The sequence below is a fragment of the Leptidea sinapis genome, chromosome 20, assembly GCF_905404315.1.
Source record: "Leptidea sinapis chromosome 20, ilLepSina1.1, whole genome shotgun sequence".
In the NCBI taxonomy this organism is placed as follows: domain Eukaryota; kingdom Metazoa; phylum Arthropoda; class Insecta; order Lepidoptera; family Pieridae; genus Leptidea; species Leptidea sinapis.
In genome coordinates, this window is record NC_066284.1 from 4,485,690 (window position 1) to 4,502,158 (window position 16,469).

At 36.4% G+C, this 16,469-nt stretch overlaps 1 protein-coding gene across 1 annotated transcript in view; it reads left to right on the plus strand.

The window, feature by feature from the left end:
• The first annotated feature begins 2,953 nt into the window (after positions 1-2,953).
• Positions 2,954-16,469, plus strand: part of LOC126970308 (uncharacterized) — a 38,459-nt gene continuing 24,943 nt past the window's right edge. Inside the window, exons 1-5 of the mRNA XM_050816150.1 lie at positions 2,954-2,996; positions 5,212-5,367; positions 7,311-7,422; positions 8,016-8,271; positions 16,089-16,287. Coding sequence (XP_050672107.1) covers positions 5,251-5,367; positions 7,311-7,422; positions 8,016-8,271; positions 16,089-16,287 — 684 coding nt within the window. The 5' untranslated portion in view covers positions 2,954-2,996; positions 5,212-5,250. The remainder of the gene's footprint in view (positions 2,997-5,211; positions 5,368-7,310; positions 7,423-8,015; positions 8,272-16,088; positions 16,288-16,469) is intronic.

The following is a 16,469-nucleotide window of genomic DNA, read 5'->3' on the forward strand; positions in this document are numbered from 1 at the left end:
ACGGCCGTGAATTCTGATTGAAAAGTGATTATAATTTTGTTTAAGTTTTGTTAAATTTTAGTTATTGGTACTTACGTAATTAAAAAATTCAAACAAGCTATTGTTATTTTATAGCTGTTCAGTTCGTTATTTCGGAATTCTCCATTTTTTTTTATTATACCAACTTCTTTAGATGTTATTTTTAATGTAGGTTGGCGTGACGCAAGCGTATGCAGCCTCAGTGCTGCGAAACACGTCGGGTCCAGTGAAATTCCTCATCGGCAGAGAAAAGGACCCCGAAAACAGCGAGGTGGCTCACCTCATCCGGCAGTCACTAGCAGCTGACAGAGAGAGAGAGGATAGGTAGCTTTACAACAACATCATATACTATCTTCAAATCACATACACCGATTACTTTCATCTACAGAACTTTGTTGACGATTTATAATGAACCAGGAATTATACAAGTGTTTTGAGTTTTATGAAGTGTAAATTCCGCGAAGAATTGTCTTTAATCAATTCGATACGAAACTGAATTGACTGAGCCGAAAACCGCTCTTTCGACAGATTGAAGACAAATCTTAGCGGAATTTACACTTAAATACAACTAACTCATCAGGAAAAAATTTAACCGTAATTAAATTTATTTAATAAAATTGTATACTAATTTTTAACACAAACGTATGCTTATCGTTCAGAGCGGCGCGAGAGAGACAGCGTCGACAGCAGATAGAAGAGCAGCAGACAGTTCCCGAGCGCGACGCACATCCAGATATAGTCACCCTGAGGGCGCTGCTCAATGAGGTACTTAGCATCATGTTACTGTCCTATAACACCAACTCACTCCACCATAAATCAAATCAAAATCACTTTATTCATGTAGGTCACGGAAATCGCAATGACATTGACATGAATGTCAAAAAAAATTTTCTTTGAATCTACCGCTACTTCGTAAAGGGTTGTGCTAATGAAAAGAAATAGCAGGAAACTCACTGCCACTCCAGATTTACATTTTCATCGTTTTACAAATCATTTCAATTACAATATATGTAAAGTGATGCAACAAACATACTCAAACGTCAAACTGGCCAAACAACTTGGCCGATTGCTCTATTTTATATTGTTATTTAATTGAATTTCTTATGTTGTATCAAAATTGAGCCATATAAAATGCATATTTAAGAACATTGATTTTGTAGGGTTGATTGAGACACGCAAATTCCTGAAAACTATTTACAAACAACCTTTAAAAATTAATTGATCAGTTCGCGCCAACGGGTATCGCGGATACGCCCTTGCACGTTGTCATCCTCCCTATTACCAGTGGGAGGCTTCTTTTGCACAAGATGCCGGAATGATTATGGGTACCACAACGGCGCCTTTTTCTGTCGTGAAGCAGTAATGTGTAAGTATTATTGTGTTTCGGTCTGAAGGGCGCCGTAGCTAGTAAAATTACTGGGCAACTGCGACTTGGCAACTTATGTCTCAAGGTGACAAGCGCTGTTGTTGCCGCTCAGAATTTTTTGGGTTTTTCAAGAATCCTGAGCGGCACTGCATTGTAATGGGCAGGGCGTATCAATAACTAACAAAAACGCTATTTACACGGTATCACAGACCTAGTCATAATTGATATTTATTTTTACAGCTAATTTGTAAAAGCTAATCTTTTTCAGATTTTCCGTACACGAGATAATGTTTGAGAATTGGTGCCAGTTGGTAGCAAAAGAGAGGGTAGTGAATAATTTTACAAACCAAATACGTCTAGTGTAATATGCTCGAATAATTTCCTTGAGGCTGGTTTATATATCTCCACTAAAGCATTTAAGCGTTTAAAAATTAATATTCAAAAATTTTGATAAAACTTTTTTAACATCAGCTTAACGTCCATCTCGTCTCGTCACTTATTGTCATAAAAAAAATTACAGTTGATCGGCATGGAGGCAGGAGGCGGCACAGCGGCGGAGATCACGAGTCGACTCCACGACTGGTGCTCCCAGCGCGTGCCCCCGCCCGAGGACTCGGAGCAGCTGCGGCACGCGCTGGCACGAGCCACGCACTCCGCCAGCCGCGCGGCACACAAGTACGAGAAGGTACGCTCCACCACTCACACCTTACATTACAGCCCGAGGACAAGGAGCAGCTGCGGCACGAGCCACGCACTCCGCCAGCCGCGCGGCACACAAGTACGAGAAGGTACGCTCCACCACTCACACCTTACATTACAGCCCGAGGACAAGGAGCAGCTGCGGCACGAGCCACGCACTCCGCCAGCCGCGCGGCACACAAGTACGAGAAGGTACGCTCCACCACTCACACCTTACATTACAGCCCGAGGACAAGGAGCAGCTGCGGCACGAGCCACGCACTCCGCCAGCCGCGCGGCACACAAGTACGAGAAGGTACGCTCCACCACTCACACCTTACATTACAGTCCGAGGACACGGAGCAGCTGCGGCACGAGCCACGCACTCCGCCAGCCGCGCGGCACACAAGTACGAGAAGGTACGCTCCACCACTCACACCTTACATTACAGTCCGAGGACACGGAGCAGCTGCGGCACGAGCCACGCACTCCGCCAGCCGCGCGGCACACAAGTACGAGAAGGTACGCTCCACCACTCACACCTTACATTACAGTCCGAGGACACGGAGCAGCTGCGGCACGAGCCACGCACTCCGCCAGCCGCGCGGCACACAAGTACGAGAAGGTACGCTCCACCACTCACACCTTACATTACAGCCCGAGGACAAGGAGCAGCTGCGGCACGAGCCACGCACTCCGCCAGCCGCGCGGCACACAAGTACGAGAAGGTACGCTCCACCACTCACACCTTACATTACAGTCCGAGGACACGGAGCAGCTGCGGCACGAGCCACGCACTCCGCCAGCCGCGCGGCACACAAGTACGAGAAGGTACGCTCCACCACTCACACCTTACATTACAGCCCGAGGACACGGAGCAGCTGCGGCACGAGCCACGCACTCCGCCAGCCGCGCGGCACACAAGTACGAGAAGGTACGCTCCACCACTCACACCTTTCATTACATTACATTTACACGCGCCCACATTTTCTTGCAAGCAAGTAAGGATAAATAGAATCATTATTAACTTCCACCAATATATGAATGTGCGAAACGATGAATCAATGAACATATTTGACTAGAACACGTTTGAGAACAACTTAATTAGGGTTCATTCTAGTAATTGAAAAATGATTTTTTTATATATTCTTGTTTAATTGTATGTTTTTGTTTGAACTAATGGTCTCTTTGCCAATGTTTAAATAATATAAAAAAGTAAAGAAAATTAAATTTTCTAACAAGAAAAATAACCTAAAGAAATTTGGGTTGAGCTGACGGCAAAACTAAATGAAAAAAAGTTAAGTGCATAAAAGTCATTTTATGTACTTAACATTTATATTTACCTTATATTTGCTTGCAACATCAATCCAAAAATTTATTATTATTAACTTGAAACCATCAAAATTGCAGTACAAGAATTATGTATGAACTACTTCAGTGAACTTGCAAAGAAACTGCTTAATAATTACTGTCTATAATAATACGATTACTTTGCAGCAGCAGTGCAGTTTTGTTTGTGGAATAGCTATTCATTTATCTCAGCGGTCCTGCAGAGTACCTGCAACATGCCTGTTTAATAGAATACTAATGTATTATCAAACATTGATCTTTTTGACAGGCGTCGCTTTTTACACGCTTTATATTAGCTTCACTTGTATGTTTGTATGTTTGTAACCGACTTCTTTGGGCGCGATTTTGACTCACTTTAATTACACGCTTTATATTAGCTTCATTTGTATGTTTGTTACCGACTTCTTTGGGTGCGATTTTGACTCACTTTAAACGGCTAGATTTCGTTCAGACTTTGTAGATTTATCGAGGACCGATGACATTACACTAATTTGATAAAATTATTCAATTTTCAAAATATGATTTTTGTTAATTTATATAATTTTTAAATAAATAAATCACTAATAAGCGCCATTTAGTAATTTATTGTAAACTACAAAGGAAACGCGCGACATGTCAAGACAATTCCACAAAATTAAAGCATCTAATTCGTTTAGAAGCGAATAGATGGCGGTGAATTTATATTTCCATTATAAATTATTAGTGCGTGATTTAACTGAGCTAATTATTATAAGAGCTAGTTCGGGGATCTCGGGCTAGCTGAATTAAGTGATATTTCAATATAACTAAAATATTTTTATTTGCAAATATTAAAATCCCTTCATTCAATCTAAAAAAAATAACAAAAAAATGAAAAATAAATTATAGTTTAAAAAAAACTAAAGAACACGCTTTATATAAAATTCAACTAAAAATAGAAAATAAATTTAAATTGAAAATAGTGTAAAATAATATTATATATTTCATTATAAAAAAAGCGTGGGGTGCTTTTTAAGATATTATTAAAATAATAATTCTTCTATATCCCACGCTTTTTTTATAATGAAATATATAATATTAGTTTACACTATTTTCAATTTAAATTTATTTTCTATTTTTTAGTTGAATTTTATATAGAGCGTGTTCTTTAGTTTTTTTTAACTATTATTTTTCACTTATCTACATAAAAACTTAGTACACACATAACCATCTAAGGGTAATTCCAGAGAATTTAATTCCGTATAAAGTCGATGTGGAGCCCATAGAGTAAACATTACTGTGTTTCGATCTGAAGGGCGCCGTACCTAGTAAACTTACTGGGCAAATGAGACTTAACATCTTATGTCTCAAGGTGTCGAGCGCAATTGTAGTGCCGCTCGCGTTTTTCAAGAATCCTGAGCGGCACTGCATTGTAATTTATTTATATATTTATTTAATTAATTAAGGTACAAAAACGATTACAAAGTAAAACATATGAAATAGAAAATATTAAAAATAAAGTACTTATCACTATAAAATTGTAAAAACTATTGTACACAGCGTTATATTATTTAAATTCACATTGATAATATGTAAGTACAACTAATACTTGGGTGCTATGTAAGTGTTTCTTAATTGTTATTTTAAAATTATGCAAACCTTAATTAAATATGTCGATCTCACAATTTTTTTTCTCCATCTCAAAATTTCAATTTTAAAATGGGTAGGGCGTATCAATTATCATCAGGTGAACGTCCTGCTCGTCTCGTCCTTTATTTTCATAATAATAAAAAATACAGAGTTAGAAAACGAGTTGTTTTTCATAATGTTATGTGACGTAGGCTCGACGGGCTTTGCGCGAGTGGAAGCGTACGCGGGCGATGGTGCGTGCGCGCGAAGAGTGGTGGAGCAATACGCTGCGGGAAGCGCATCACGAGTACGCCACCGCACTATCGGCGCTACACGACCGAGTCGCGCGCCTCGAGGTTCTTTTGCTGGTCTGTATCTCAACTTGTTCAAGCTTTTTTTCTGACAGTTAAATTAATATTCCAGCGAAATAGATAAGCCGACCTTGAATAATATTGGTAAATGTGATTTAATAATAACACACTGAATCATTGACATAGACATGACATAAACTTATAATGCCTACTACTCGGCTAAGTCGATTTAGTAAGTCTTTTGTGAGGCAATGTATATATGCTGTTACAACAAGATCCCAGAAATTATTCAAAACAAAAGTATTACGTTGTTCAAAAGAATTGTTTAAAAAAAACGATTGTGTGGTAAAGGTTACTATAACATAAATTAATTTCTTAATGATACCACAGATTAGGCATGGAGCGACCGCCCTCAGGCTATTAAATAATAAGTTTAATTGTACAATATTACTTTGTAAACATATTTTTTCAATGAAAAAAATAGGCCGCTGAGATTCATGCGCCCATTCTTCATTCATTTTGGAATGGGTGGTAGATTTTTTGACTTTGAATAAGTGATGTCACATCCTACTTTGAATAGAAATATTTGAATTTGTTGTGTTTGGTACTGTTCCTGAGGTTTAATAACGTTTTAGTCATAAAATACCAAATGTTGTTTATTGATACGAAATTGGCTTACAGTACCGCAGACTTATCTTAAATAAAAGCACTTAGACTTTTTCAATTTTATTAATCGTATTTTGACAGCTCACGGCTATGAAGTTCCGTATTAAGTTCAAATTTCAAACAAACAATATCGTACTTCATCGGCGGGTACTGCCCCCTTAGTGATGTGCACACAAGAATAATCGGATTTATTTTCATATTAAGTATCATCATTTTAGCTAGAAGACATCCATCCACTGCTGGACAAAAGCCTCACCCAAAGATCGCCATGACGATCGGCCCTGTGCTGCCCTCATCCAATCTATTCGATCTTGATCAGATCTTAGGTCCATCTTATGAGGCCTACCAACTTTTAATATTAATAAATATGATTATAAATACTTAGTCTGGACATAAATACTGTTAGATTTAAAAATATACAAAATTAACATTTGAATTTGGAATCGTGTAATTTTTATATGATTGTTCATTGAGTTTTTTTAATTTTTGCGCCAATACATTATACAATATTTTGCGATATTAAAATGGAGTGGGGTGATAAAGAGAAACGAATCGCTGTGATTGCATTACACAAAGTAGGTATGGAGCCAAATGCAATTTTTAAAACTCTCCATAGCTTGGTATTAGTAAACACCCCAGTACACAAACTATTAAAACGTACAATGAGACCTCCTCTGTTTGTGACAGAAAAAGATCTGGCCGTCCACATAGTGTTTGTACGAAAAAGGTGGTCGAAGCAGTAAGGGAAAGAATTCGACGAAATCCTGTCCGAAAGCTAAAGATTTTATCTCGAGAGATGAAGATAGCACCTACAAACATGTCGCGTATTTTAAAAGATGCATTAGGACTTAGCCTATAAGAGACGTACTGCTCATTTCTTAACTGCAACTGCTGAAGCGGTACGCAAAGGACCGTATAAATATGGTGATTTTTATATTTTAAATTGTTTTATATTTATTTATTAAACTAACACACTGTAAAAGTAATAAAATTAATGTTATTTGCAAATGATTTTTTTTTTCTTTGTTTCAGTAATTATAGCAAGACTAGGTATATCGATAATAAAGTCCATTAGGATATCACTATTAATTAAATGGACAAAGTGTAGTATCAATATTTTTGCTTAAGTATTTCGAATACGACTGTAGAAAAATCGATATGAGATGTGTAGCCTAATGGAAGATAGGGTTGAGGGAATAGTCCTCATAACTCTGGTTATCATGTTGTTACGTAAAATGTTCGCGAGAATTCGATTGGCACTTTGTATTGAATTGGTATTAGTATATATTTACAAAAGCATGAGTAATTAAGTGTTACATTGCGTTGTCGACTAGGAGACTCAGAAGAAGGCTGGTCTGCCGGTGATGTTACCGCACGAGCCGTCTGCGCGACGAGAGACGCCGCCGCTGCCCAGGAAACCTGACCCCGATCCCTTGCTAATTAATGGTAATACATTTATCAATTAACATATAAAAAAATGGCAGTTGTGAAGACTGCCAATAGAAGTGAAAACTATAATATAGAACTTTTAGTATTAAAATTTTAAATTTCATAATGTTTAAAAACAATTAAATTATTAATTTCAATTTATATTTAAAACTTATTTTCAATTATATAATTCAATAGTATATACAAATTGAACTTATCACCACATCCACATCACAATATGTCAGCTATACTACTCTAAGCATTTCGGTGTCGCGAACTCACGAGATTTCACGCATCCAAAAAGTGTCTAACGATATATATTTATATTAATTTTATATATACTTATTTTAACTAATTTTTTATATATTTATTTATCGCGTCCGCCAATTATGAGTATGACGGTGATGCAAGCCCATAAGATTTTCCCCTACCAAAAAAATACCCCACGCGGCTACTTCAAAAATGTTTTTTTGTTATAATCGCCAGATCAGCACCTGGTTTCCCAGAGAACATAGACTCCAAGTCAAAATTATTTCATGTCTTTTCAAAACAGTTTTATTATATTGTTCCTATTTTGTTTTTTTATTATACTACAACATTATCGTTTACAGATCCATGGAGTTCTGATAGTGACCTATCAGATTTGTCGCCAATCGAAGACGAATACGCGAAAGTCGATAAGTCGGATAAAAGACAACGAGAGGCTCCCGACATTGGTGACGTGACAGCTTCGACTGAACCGCAACCAGATACCACACCTGTCACAAGTACCGCCAACGTAGACGTGACGTCACCTGCTGTCACCGCCGCTGTCGTTGTGACGTCACAAGTGTTCACCAATGCGCAGTCCACCTACACAGATACAATGTTAGTTATATAATATTTTACATAGTAATAGTATATCAGTGATTTTATTTTGTAGCTTATTGTTACAAAATACAAATACAAAAACCTTATTGTTAACATACATTTTGATCAATATTAGTAAATGCGCTACTTTTCAAAGGCATCCAGTAAAGTTTGACAAAACCCCTTAGCAAAAAAGAAACAGAATTATAGAAAATTTATTGAATTAGGCGTTACTTTGCGGAAATCCATAATTATACAAATGATTTAAGTTTTCTTTAGTGTTAATTCCGCCAATATTTGTTTTTAAAAACAATTCGACACGTGTTTCGACTCTACACGAGGCATCCTCAGGACGTGTTGTCTCGACGAAATCTGGCAAGAGTCTCTTGCAACATAATCATAATAAAGAAAAGGTAGCTGACTAAAATAAGTTGCTGCCGTCTTTTTATTTAAGCTCTAGAGATACCACTGATAAATAAGGTCGACAAGAAGTTGTTAAGCCTGCTACCAATATTTTCATATTCCATAACCCAAAGTCCCTCAGAGTATGGCTTGAGTACCTCCAGAAATAAAGACATGCATGGCTGGAAAAAGTTGATTTTCAAAATCAAAATTGTTTTTTGAACTCATAACATTGATTTACAATGGCTTAAGTTCAGTCATACACTTAATTACATAACAATAAATAAATAATATCAAACAGATAAAATTAAAATCAAACAAATCAAATAAGTAATATAAATAACATCAAACAATTAAAATCACATAAATCAAATCACACTTAAGTAGTGCAATTCAATTCCAGGCTGGTTTATCATTTAAATAATCTTGGATATTGTAATAGCCTTTGCTGCTTAATTTACTTTTTGTGAAGGCTTTGAATTTGTTTATAGACATATTTGCTATCTGTTCGGGGAGTTTATTATAGTCAAGTCAAGTCAAGTCAAAACATCTTTATTCAGTGTAAAACTTTATAAGTTATTTAGTGCAAGTCAGGATGAAGTACAAAAGTTACAATAGCATTCAAATGAGTATAACAATATTCATTAACAAAATTTAGAACATTAATTCCAACTATCTTTATCATATCAGCCTTAGATATTAATTTATTTTTTACGATACACTGAAATTTTTTAATAGGTAATATTTTAATTTCATTTGGGAGTTTATAATAAAATATAACACAATCCACTTTAAAAGATTTAGCAATTTTACGGAGCCTAGTAGATGGAATTGCTAGTTTATGTTTGTTGCGTGTATTGACACTGTGTACATCCCTATTCTTTTTAAATTGGCTAATATTTTTATGAGCGTATAGGAGGTTCTCGTATATATACTGGCAGTGTACTGTCATTTTTTTTTTATTTAGTCCACAAAACTGACTACAATTGTATGGATTGCAAAGTAGTAAAATATACAAAAATATCGTTATTATTATCAATTGAGTCTACTGGATGTGGACGTGGCATGCGTGATTGAGTGAAACAATAACTACAGCGCAACAAAACACGCTTAACAAACAAGCTTGATAAAAACAGGACTTATTATAACAGCCAATAACAAGAAGAAAAAAAATTAACAGATTACTTACTTGCTAACTTATCTATGTACTTAATTTATTTTTTATTTTGGGTATATTGTCACAGAAGATATCTATAGCATCTCTGTAATAATTTGCAAAAAAATTGCATTCTATAAAGCGGACTATGATCACCAAGTTTTGTTCTTATTTGTGGCAAACAGAAAGTCTTGTGATTATGTAAGCGGCTACAATCACGAGGCACAACGAACTTCAAGCGTTCAAGTAATTCAGGCGCGTCAATGTGTCCCTTCATTAGCTTTGCCAAGAAAATAACATCTGCATTCTTTCTGCGGTCTTTAAGTGATTTCAGTAAGAGAGACGAGAGTCGTACGAAAACAATTTATTACATTTGAAGTCTTTGTAAGATAGATGGTATAGAAACCGTTTTTGAATTCGTTCCATTCTATCGGAATGAACTTGATACCCTGGGGGCCTCCTCCTAAAATCGATATTCGATAAATCGTGGCATTAGTCGTGTCGAATCCTACTCTTAGTTACATCGTATTCAATGTCGAAACGATGATTGAACGAACGAAACATTATTTGATATTATCGGTCCTAACCCTACTCTTAGTTGAAAATGTCAGAGACGAATATTCGAATTTCACAATTAATCAAACTCCACTTTTACGATAATCTCAACGACACCTTCTAGGCTGTCGATGTTTATATCGTTTCAAGTTGTATAGATATATTTGCCATACGATATACATACTTAATAAATATTATTGAAATAATTATATGTGATTTACTATTCAACAGGATTTTTTTACTACTAAGTCATTTAAGTCATTTTATTGATCGTTTATGCGTAGAAATAATGCAAATGGCCGCCTGATAAATAGGAAGTCGACGAGAAGGGTTGAGTTATTTTTTTTTACATTTTATTATCCGCAAGTTTTGTATTATTTATTCAATTTTAAATGGTCATATTATATTCATAACATATTTTTTTAACATTGACATTATTTGTAAATGATACCAAATTGGTGGTACAGAGTCTGGCATGGTCCTTAGCTCCTAAACTATGTTTTGACTTTTGACAGTAAACAGCGGCGTAGCACAGATAATGTTTAGGTTTGAACATATTTCATTCACACTTACATCGTAAAAAAATCAAAATATTAGTCTATGGTAACGATAAACGATAAGGAATTCGAACATTTGTAAGAGTAGGGTAGTTGCGATATATTCGGAGTATTATCGTATCGTTCCGAATGTATCGTTGTCGATTTTGCGAGTAGACCTCCTGGACTCCATACCGTGCTGCAATATTCAAGGATACTGCGGACAACACTGTTGTAAACGAGTATAGATAAACTGGGATCTTTAAATATTTTCATTTGTCTGTAGACTTGGCCAGATATTTTTAACGCTTTAGATGTTATTTGTTCTATGTGTGGGCGAAAACTTAAAGCCGAGTCTATAATAACACCAAGGTCTCTGATACTATAAACTTCCTTAAGACTAACATTGTTTATTTTATATACACAGTCTAACGGAATTTTTTTTTTGTTAAATTTAATGTGGAAACATTTTTCAATTTTTTTCAGTGAACAGCATCAATATCATTTTGTAGTGTTGTCACGTCAGCTTGGCTGTTAATAGTTTTGTAAATGTTCATATCGTCTGCAAACAATTTGAATTTAGAATTTAACTTGAGTGCCAAATCATTTATGAAAATTAAAAAGAATGTGGGACCTAAATGTGATCCTTGAGGTACACCCGATGATATTTTTATCTCATAGGACTTGAAAACATTAACAGCAACCAGTTGTGACCGATTTCTTAAGTAAGATTCACACCAACGCAACAATGAGCCATGAATTCCCAAGAACTAAATTTTTGACAATAAAATATTATGGTTCACCATATCGAAAGCTTTTTCAAAATCAGTGTAAATTGCATGTACTTCACCAGTAGCATCTACAACCTCTGCGATGTCTGAAATATAACTAAGTTCGAGGTAGTGGATTTACGAGGGTGAAACCCGTGTAGATTAGGATCGAGATATGGAGCTATATGAGAATATATTACTTTTTGAACTAGACTTTCTAAAACTTTTCCACATATTGATAAAACAGATATAGGCCGGTAGTTTTTTATATCTTTTGATTTGCCGGACTTATGGACTGGTGTGACATATGCAATTTTCATTTTGGTAGGAAATATGCCCGTTTGCAAAGAACAATTATATATGAGAGTTAGTGGTTTAACTAATTGGTGTGCGCATTTTTTTAGAAATATTGGAGCAATAAGATCTGGACCGGGTCCCTTAAGTGAATCCAGGTTTAAAAGGTATTTTAAAACTTCCTCTTCAGTTAGTTGACAACTACCGAGTGGAGCATTGGGAATGGTATTGTTTAGGTGTGGTGCATTTCTTACGTGACAGTTACTGGTGTTAGTATAGACCGATGAAAAATGTTTAGCAAAGGCGTCGCATATATTCTTTCCTCCTTTGGCCACAAAATTATCCAGACTCATTTCTTTCGGAATACAATTGGTACCATTTTAACGTTGTTGTTTAAAAAACTTCCAAAAGTAGGTAGGATCATCATGGATAGATTCGACAACGCGTTTTTTAAAATTGTCATAACAACCTTTTATCATGATGGCACAACGTCCGCGTAGTAATTCGTATGAAAATTTGTCCATTGAGTTGTTATATTTTTTACTTATGTGGTGGATTTTTGCTTTTTCTTTAAGTTCTCGTAACAATGGACCTGAAAACCATATAGGACAGTGACTATCTCGCGGTTTCCGCATGGGTGTATGTCTATAAATAATGGGCATTAGTGTCTGGTAAAATATTTTTAATTTTGCATCGACTCAATAGACATTGTGAAATAGAGACAACCAATTAATTTTTTTCCAGTTCATTACAGACATTACCATAGTCACATAAGAAGAAGTTAAGAAATGGTGTACTAGAAGGTTTCATGTAGCGGTTACAATTTACTTTTAAGTTAATTTGTAGGGGTGGATGATGGTTGTCTATTGTGACCAAAGCATTTTTACTTGAATCCAATCAGTATTATTTATAAGAACTAAGTCTAAAATACTTTCGTTTATATTTTGAATAGGATTGCATTGTTTTAGGTTGTTGAAAGCAACATGCTCTAAAAAGAGAGATTCAATATTATTACATTGTCGACCAGACATTAAGCCGTTTCCATTCGGATCAGCTGCTCAAGAGATGTTAGATAAATTGAAATCACCAACAATAATAGTGGGTGAATCTTGAGATATTTTGTTATTACATATATCAGTCACACTTTTAAAAAAACATTCTAAGTAATCTTCTTTTACAGGCGCTGGAACGTAGACACCACAAAAATATATAAAAATATTATGACCGACTTTAATCGCTATCCATAAATCTTCACATACAGATTCACATGCGTACTTCCTTACAGACTCAAATTTTTTACTAACAGCAATTGCAACGCCATCCCCTTCTTTTTTATGGTAAGATAGTGTAATTTATAGTCATAATATTAATTATAGAAGCGAACACACTGACACCTAAAAGAATTACTGACTTTATGAAGTCTAGTGGCAGGCATGGCAAGAAATAAGGGTAATTTCTAGTATTAATACTTTGTAAGTCACTTAGTTTTTGAACTTATTTTTATTTTTTTGTACAAACATCAAATTCTTGTAAATGTATTGTGAGGCCACTGTCATAATACCTATTTCTTTAAACTTATTCTTTAATGAAATTCTAGATCCCATGTTATAAATGGCTCTAACGGCTCTGTTCTGCAGCACAAATATCGTATTGATCTCAGCAGCATTACCCCATAAAAGGATACCATAGCTAATAATGCTGTGGAAGTAACTAATATATACTATTCTGGCAGTATCTATGTCAGTCAGTTCTCTTATCCTCTTAACCGCATATGCTGCAGAGCTTAATCTGTTTGCTAAGGCAGATATCATCTAGAGTTATAAAAAGGCATAAAAGGCATTTATTTTCTCAAAATTGATTCCTTTAGAATTCTTTTTGATGTCATTTCTAATAACTACTAGATACTACTACCGCTTCGGAAACAAATGGCGCTCTGAGAGAGAAGAAGCGGCGCAAGAAACTCTCCCAGCATTATTTTTTTGCGCTCTTTTCAATAAAAATATACAATATTGTACAATCATTTCTATCGCTATAAAATAATCACAATCTAGTCCCAGGCTGTCCGATCATTTAGATATTCAGCAGTGGAGTAATAGGATTTACGACAGAGCCATTTTTTTATAAAACATTTAAACCTATTTATAGATAATGCCTGAACAGTGGCTTTATTATAGAAGTGTATACATTTACCCTTAAAGCATAATGTATCTTATGAAGCCTACTAGAATTAGTTACAAGCAATCCCTTATTTCTAGTGTTATAATAATGAAAATTACTATTAAGAGCAAAAAGGTGACGATTTTTGTGAACGTATATAAAATTTTCATAAATGTACTGAGAATGAACAGTCATAATATTTATTTCTTGAAATTTTTCTTTGAGAGACTCTATAACCAAGCTGATATATAGCACGAACAGCTCTCTTTTGCAGAGCAAATACTATATCAATGTCAGCAGCATGACCCCATAGTAAAATACCGTACGTTATGATGCTGTGAAAATAACTGAAGTACACTAATCTAGCGGTCGCAACATTCGTGTACTCTCTAATCTTTCTAACTGCATATGCCGCAGAGCTGAATCTATCTGCTAGATGGGCAATATGTGGACCCCACTGAAGCTTTTTATCTAACGTGATACCCAAGTGTAAGACCGTAGTGTCCACAAGTTCCAATCTCTGGTTATTTATAAGTACGTTGGTTTGTACCTCCGCTGTGTTTGGTGTAATGAACCGTAAACACTTTGTTTTTTTACTGTTTAAGTGCAGATTATTCGTCTCAAACCAACGCACTATCTTTGAGAGTGCATTGCTTACCTCGTCATCAACATCTGCACGTCGCTTCACTTTAAAAATAAGTGAAGTATCATCAGCAAACAATACAATCTCATGGCTATCATCTACCACAAACGGTAGATCGTTAATATTTAAAAGAATCAAGAAAGGACCGAGAATAGAACCCTGTGGAACACCTATTCCCACAGGTTTACCCGAAGACCGTTTGCCATTTACATCGACTATCTGAACTCTTTCGCTTAAATATGATTTTAACAGATTTAGGGCTCTATTTTTCACTCCATAACGCCTTAGTTTTAGGAGTAAAGTTTCATGGTGGACGCAGTCAAATGCTTTGGACAAATCACAAAAAATGCCCAATGCATCCTGTGACTCTTCCCATGCGTCAAAGATGTGCTCAATGAGTCTAGTACCCGCATTAATTGTTGATAAGCCCCTAGTGAAACCAAATTGATTTTTGTTTATTAATTTACAAAAATGCATTTGTAGCTGTTGAAGCAAAAATTTTTCAAAAATTTTACTTAAAACAAGCAGCACAGAAATAGGTCTGAAATTTGCAGGGTCAAAAGAACTGCCCGATTAAAACAAAGGTATAACTTTGCTGTATTTCATGAGGTCAGGGAACACACCCTCATCTAAACATTCATAAAATATTATTGCTAATTCAGGTGCTATAATGTCAAGTATGTATTTTACAATATTAGTCGAATGGCCCCATAGGTCTTTTGTATTTTTTAGGTTAATGAATTTAAAGATTATTATTATATCGATACCTGTAACATACTTAAATTTCAAATCAGTGAAAGATACTGGTACGTATAATTTAAGCATATCATGTGCTGCTTTTGGTGAAGTGTTAAGGTCTTTGGTCGTGACAATCGGGATTTCGGAGATGTATTTATCAAATTCAATTGCAATTTCAGCATTATTTACATCTTCAATAGTAGTTGCATGTCGATTAACTTTAAATAATAGTGATGTATCATCTGCAAACAATACTATATCATGTGTGTTCTTTATAAGATAGGGTAGGTCATTAATATAAACTAAAAACAGAAATGGTCCGAGACTTGAACCCTGCGGGACGCGACCCTGCGTTATGTCTCAAGGTGACGAGCGCGGTGAGGTGTAGTGCCGCTCAGAATTTTCGGGCTTTTACAAGAATCCTGAAAGGCACAGCATTATAATGGGCAGGGCGCATCAATTACCATCAGCTGAACGGCCTGCTCGTCTCGTCCCTCATTTTCCCTAAAAAATAAAACCTAGAGTGATTTATGTTATCACTTTAATAACATAACAAATTGGTAAGGTAATAATTTCGTGTGCAGGAGTAGCGTGAAGTCCGGCGTGTCGAGCGCGGGCAGCGTGACGTCGGAGGCGGGGGTGTCACGCGAACTGGACGCGGCCGTGCCCCGCTGCGGGCTGCTGGACACGTCCGTGCACCGCGCGCGCACCGACCTGGCGCGACACCGGCACCACGCGCCGCACTCCGCGCACTCGCCGCACTCGCTCAGCAACGCCAGCTCGGTGAGTGACACACGTACATATAATATAGGAGGCGGGGTGTCCGCGCGCACCGACCTGGCGCGACACCGGCACCACGCGCCGCACTCGCTCAGCAACGCCAGCTCGGTGAGTGACACACGTACATATAATATAGGAGGCGGGGTGTCCGCGCGCACCGACCTGGCGCGACACCGGCACCACGC